Source organism: Ascaphus truei, chromosome 8, assembly GCF_040206685.1.
Source record: "Ascaphus truei isolate aAscTru1 chromosome 8, aAscTru1.hap1, whole genome shotgun sequence".
Classification (NCBI taxonomy): domain Eukaryota; kingdom Metazoa; phylum Chordata; class Amphibia; order Anura; family Ascaphidae; genus Ascaphus; species Ascaphus truei.
Genome location: NC_134490.1, coordinates 30,945,295 through 30,951,412, shown reverse-complemented (window position 1 = coordinate 30,951,412; position 6,118 = coordinate 30,945,295). Strand labels below are relative to the sequence as shown.

The 6,118-nt window shown below is 49.9% G+C and overlaps 1 protein-coding gene across 1 annotated transcript; it reads right to left on the bottom strand.

Moving 5' to 3' along the window:
- Window positions 1–2,616: 2,616 nt before the first annotated feature.
- BORCS8 (BLOC-1 related complex subunit 8) lies at window positions 2,617–5,471 on the bottom strand. Its single transcript, XM_075611135.1, is given in 4 exon segments — window positions 2,617–3,323; window positions 3,325–3,354; window positions 4,424–4,536; window positions 5,338–5,471. Coding segments are annotated over 4 exon segments (273 nt in total). The 5' UTR covers window positions 5,375–5,471; the 3' UTR covers window positions 2,617–3,230.
- Between the last annotated feature and the right edge of the window lie 647 nt (window positions 5,472–6,118).

Sequence of the window (6,118 nt, the reverse complement as noted above, 5' to 3'; positions counted from 1 at the left end):
AGAGAGGGCAAGAGAGAGGGAGGGCCCAAGAGAGAGGAGGGCAAGAGAGAGAGGGCAAGAGAGAGAGAGGGCAAAGAGAGGGCAAGAGAGGGCAAGAGAGGGCAAGAGAGAGGGGGCAAGAGAGAGAGAGGGGGCAAGAGAGAGAGAGAGGGGCAAGAGAGAGAGAGAGAGAGGGCAAGAGAGGGCAAGAGAGGGCAAGAGAGGGCAAAGAGAAGAGAGGGCAAGAGAGAGAGGGCAAGAGAGAGAGGGCAAGAGAGAGGGCAAGAGAGAGAGAGAGGGGCAAGAGAGAGAGAGAGGGGGGGCAAGAGACAGAGAGGGGGCGAGAGAGAGAGGGCAAGAGAGAGAGAGGGCAAGAGAGAGAGAGAGAGGGCAAGAGAGAGAGAGAGAGGGCAAGAGAGGGAGAGAGAGGGCAAGAGAGAGAGAGAGGGATAGAGAGAGAGAGGGCAAGAGAGAGAGAGAGGGCAAGAGAGAGAGAGGGCAGAGAGAGAGAGAGAGGGGGCAAGAGAGAGAGAGGGCAAGAGAGGGCGAGGGAGAGGGCGAGAGAGGGCGAAAGAGAGAGAGAGGCAAGAGAGAGAGAGAGAGGGCAAGAGAGAGAGAGAGGGGGGGCAAGAGAGAGAGAGGGCAAGAGAGAGAGAGGGCAAGAGAGGGCGAGAGAGAGAGGGCGAGAGAGAGAGGGCGAGAGAGAGAGGGCGAGAGAGAGAGGGCGAGAGAGAGAGGGCGAGAGAGAGAGAGAGGGCAAGAGAGAGAGAGAGAGAGCGAGAGAGAGAGAGCGAGAGAGAGAGGGCAAGAGAGAGAGGGCAAGAGAGAGAGGGCAAGAGAGAGAGAGAGAGAGAGAGAGGGGGCAAGAGAGAGAGAGGGGGGGCAAGAGAGAGAGAGGGCGAGAGAGGGCGAGAGAGAGAGGGCGAGAGAGAGAGGGCGAGAGAGAGAGGGCGAGAGAGAGAGAGGGCGAGAGAGAGAGAGGGCGAGAGAGAGAGGGCGAGAGAGAGAGAGGGCGAGAGAGAGAGGGCGAGAGAGAGAGAGGGCGAGAGAGAGAGGGCGAGAGAGAGAGGGCGAGAGAGAGAGGGCGAGAGAGAGAGAGGGCGAGAGAGAGAGAGGGCGAGAGAGAGAGAGGGCGAGAGAGAGAGAGGGCGAGAGAGAGAGAGGGCGAGAGAGAGAGAGGGCGAGAGAGAGAGAGGGCGAGAGAGAGAGAGGGCGAGAGAGAGAGAGGGCGAGAGAGAGAGAGGGCGAGAGAGGGCGAGAGAGAGAGAGGGCGAGAGAGAGAGAGGGCGAGAGAGGGCGAGAGAGAGAGAGGGCGAGAGAGAGGGCGAGAGAGAGAGAGGGCGAGAGAGAGAGAGGGCGAGAGAGAGAGAGGGCGAGAGAGAGAGAGGGCGAGAGAGAGAGAGGGCGAGAGAGAGAGAGGGCGAGAGAGAGAGAGGGCGAGAGAGAGAGAGGGCGAGAGAGAGAGGGCGAGAGAGAGAGAGGGCGAGAGAGAGAGGGCGAGAGAGAGAGGGCGAGAGAGAGAGGGCGAGAGAGAGAGGGCGAGAGAGAGAGGGCAAGAGAGAGAGGGCAAGAGAGAGGGCAAGAGAGAGAGAGGGCAAGAGAGAGAGGTCAAGAGAGAGAGAGGGCAAGAGAGAGAGGGCAAGAGAGAGAGGGCAAGAGAGAGAGGGCAAGAGAGAGAGGCAAGAGAGAGAGAGAGGGGGCAAGAGAGAGAGGGCAAGAGAGAGAGAGGGCAAGAGAGAGAGAGAGGGCAAGAGAGAGAGGGCAAGAGAGAGAGGGCAAGAGAGTGCAAGAGAGGGCAAGAGAGGGCAAGAGAGAGAGAGGGGGCAAGAGAGAGAGAGGGGGCAAGAGAGAGAGAGAGGGCAAGAGAGAGAGAGAGGGCAAGAGAGAGAGAGAGAGAGGGCAAGAGAGAGAGGGCAAGAGAGGGCAAGAGAGAGAGGGCAAGAGAGAGAGGGCAAGAGAGAGAGAGAGGGGGCAAGAGAGAGAGAGAGGGGGGGCAAGAGAGAGAGAGGGGGCGAGAGAGAGAGGGGGCGAGAGAGAGAGGGCAAGAGAGAGAGAGAGAGGGCAAGAGAGAGAGAGAGAGGGCAAGAGAGAGAGAGGGCAAGAGAGAGAGAGAGGGCAAGAGAGAGAGAGAGAGGGCAAGAGAGAGAGAGAGAGAGGGCAAGAGAGAGAGAGGGCAAGAGAGAGAGAGAGGGATAGAGAGAGAGAGGGCAAGAGAGAGAGAGAGAGGGCAAGAGAGAGAGAGGGGGCAAGAGAGGGCGAGAGAGAGAGAGAGGGCAAGAGAGAGAGAGAGAGGGCAAGAGAGAGAGAGAGAGGGGGGGCAAGAGAGAGAGAGGGCAAGAGAGAGAGAGGGCAAGAGAGGGCGAGAGAGAGAGAGAGAGGGCAAGAGAGAGAGAGGGCAAGAGAGAGAGAGGGCAAGAGAGGGCGAGAGAGAGAGAGAGAGGGCGAGAGAGAGAGAGAGAGAGGGCGAGAGAGAGAGGGCGAGAGAGAGAGGGCGAGAGAGAGAGGGCGAGAGAGAGAGGGCGAGAGAGAGAGGGCGAGAGAGAGAGGGCGAGAGAGAGAGGGCGAGAGAGAGAGGGCGAGAGAGAGAGAGAGGGCAAGAGAGAGAGAGAGAGAGAGAGCGAGAGAGAGAGAGGGCAAGAGAGAGAGGGCAAGAGAGAGAGAGGGCAAGAGAGAGAGAGGGCAAGAGAGAGAGAGGGGGCAAGAGAGAGAGAGAGGGCAAGAGAGAGAGAGGGGGCAAGAGAGAGAGAGAGGGCAAGAGAGAGAGAGAGGGCAAGAGAGAGAGAGAGAGGGCAAGAGAGAGAGAGAGAGAGGGCAAGAGAGAGAGAGGGCAAGAGAGAGAGAGAGAGAGAGAGAGAGGGCAAGAGAGAGAGAGAGAGGGCAAGAGAGAGAGAGAGAGGGCAAGAGAGAGAGAGAGAGGGCAAGAGAGAGAGAGAGAGAGAGAGGGCAAGAGAGAGTGAGAAGGCAAGAGAGAGTGAGAGAGGGCAAGAGAGAGAGAAATTGTAATGAAACATTCTGAGTTACAAAAACCCTTCATTAGTTTTTTCGGGTCCTCACCAGGACTCGAAAAAAGATGTTATACAAGTTCTGTGCATCATTGAAAGTAAATATGAATATCCTGGCATCTGAAGTCCACAACCTCCTTATGCAAGTCACTGAACCCATTCTCTGCCAAAGAAGTCTTCAATACATTGTTGTACCCCTGTCAGTGACAGGGTTAATGCCCCCTGTGTCATTCAGCGTAGTCAGTAAATCTAAAACTGTGGCTGCCTTATAATTACAACAAACAACACATTTAATATATACAGGCACCTGCATGCGTATTCCACTGTGTAGATAGAGCCCTGGACTCTGCTCTTCCCAGTTTTGCATATCGGCCTAAGAAAGAAGAGATGAAAAAGTCATTACTTCTGCATACACTGTGGTCCGTATGTATTAAAGCAGTCTGCACCTATAATGCACCTCCCAGTCAGAAGACTGCTTACCAGATACAGGGCCATATTCACCAAGACATACATGAATATACATATAAAGGCTTCCTAAAGCACCTAACAGTATACAAACAAATGCCATGTTATACATTAGAGGATATAGAACTCAGTGGTCATGTAATGGTACTGTGGGTAGAGTACGACTACTTTTCTTTCACACCCAGATTACCACTACTTTTATATTTTGCTTTTGTCATCGGACCCAGAGTGCCACTACTTTATACAACTATTTTGGCACTCGAGTGGCACTGTTTTATTTATGCAGAGTGCAACTGCTTTCCTTCTTTATAATCTATCAATTCCACTTTGTCTGGGAAAGAAAATTTGGATTTTAAGGAGCCAACCCCCCCCCTCACCCCCACACCCCTCCTATCCTCTTCCAACAGTCCCCCGCCTCCTAAAAAAAAAAAAGCTCTGCTGGCTCAATATTAAACCCCACATCTTCTCTTTCAAGGATCTCTGTTCCTCTCGTCCTCAATGACCCCTACTCACAAAACTACAGTATGCTCTCATACACACAAACCAATGCACTCAAATGTACTCTTACTGTTTCCGTTAGTCTCGTGCCGGTTAGATTGTAAGCTCTTGGGGGTAGTAACCTTTCTCCCCATGTTACATGTTTTGATGCCCTCATCCATCTGTATTATTATATTTCATGTATTGTAATGCTGTAACAATTGCAAAGAGCTGCGCACACGGTTGGCGCTACAAAATAAATATATACATCTGAATAAAAGCAGATGTCATTTTTTTTTTTTTTAAATAAAATCTGGCACGTTGCACAACTTTTCTTTCAAGCCACTTTGAGCACAGATAAGGATCTGGCATGAACACAGTGTTGCATCACGACCGTTAAAGTACATTAAACTGCATCGCTGCGGGAAGTTGCGACACATTGAAAGGGACGAGAAGTCAGAAGTGACACCTTTCAGAATGGCCACTCAGTCCTCACTCACCTTGTGCTGAGCCAGCTCAGGGAGAGACCTGCGGACGTGCTCCTGCAGTCGGTATAAAGCCACAGAGGGTTCATTGGCGAGGACGTACATGCTCTCTGTGAACTTGTCCGTAACTGGAACCAAACACAGGCAGCCTACAGTCAATCTCAGCGATCCCTGCATCATGTAGTAAGGTTTTCATTACCGCCTCTACGTCAACACCCAAATCTTCCTTCTTCTAAACTCTATCCAGATTCGTGGTACTAATTGTGTTTCTGTGATTTCCTCCTGGATTTCCCACTGGTACCTCAAACACAACATGCCCAAAACAGAACAAAGCATTTTCCCTGTCTCTAATGCCAACACTACGCCTAACTTCTTACTAACAATAGATAGTGGACCTATCCTCCCAATACTACAAGCCAGATGTATTTGGTGTCATACTTGACTCCTCCCTCACGTACATACAGTACTACACATCCAGTACCTGAGCACCCTCTGCTGCTTCCATCTCAGAAACGTTGCTAAATTACGCCCTTCAGTCACCATGCAATCCACCAAACTTCTAACTCATGCACTTCAATTTCCAACTACACTACTGTAACCTGTTTATAGGCGGTCACCCCTTCTTCCGACTGTCCCACAAACCTATTATAGAGGAGCAAAGTTTAAGGATTTATCCTCCGAAAATACCATTTAAATGAATTAAGATCCGTGCAACACACTGAGATGGTTGTTATGGGACACTGCCCCTTACTCTCTCTGTATGCACACAGTTACATTTAATGTTTACTACACTCTCACACAGGGGAGGGGAGTTATATACACAGGAGAGGGGAGTTATATACACAGGGGAAGGTTGGTGGGTGATTTGGGTCCCTGTCCACCACTCTAACCCTTCCCCCGGTAATGTTGCTATAGATATCGCATCTCACCTTTCTTCACCTTTATCTGCATCTCCTGTTCCTCCATCCTGACAGTGACTGTCTCCCCCCCCCCCCCCAGCACGGTGCGGCACTGTAAATCTTCCGGGTACACACAAGGACACCAAGGTTCCGGCTCCTCCTGTGTGCTCTTTACTCATTCTTCCCCCTTCTCTCTTTATCTTTCATCACTTCCTAACTGAACTTCCATGTACTTTTTAATTTAATATACACATTCCAATACAATATAATGAAATTGGTATATATATTTTTCCGTTTTATATATATATATATATATATATATATATATATATATATATATATATATATATATATATATATATATACAAACATACACATATAATACACACACACACACATTAAAAAAATAAGAATATATATACATTTATTTTGTACAAATGACAGTCTTCCATCTTTAAGGCATACATGTACATGCGTGCTTGTATATGTAGGAATACATGAACACATACACGTGTGTGTGTGTATATATATATATATATATATATATATGAAATAAACAAGGCACACAAACTACATACAGTAGGTACAGTTGGAAGCTACCTTGCCTAGGTGCATTGGAGAAGAGTAATAAGTACAACAGTCTAATGTCCAGGCACTCCCAGGCTTATATTAAACTGATCTGTGCTCCCGACCCTGCACCCATTGGGTGTTTCAATAGAGGTGACCTTGTGTCTTATTAACTGCACCAGCTTATTACCCATACACCCTTGTTGTTTTGCCGCTTTATGTAATTGACTGTTCACTATCCCGC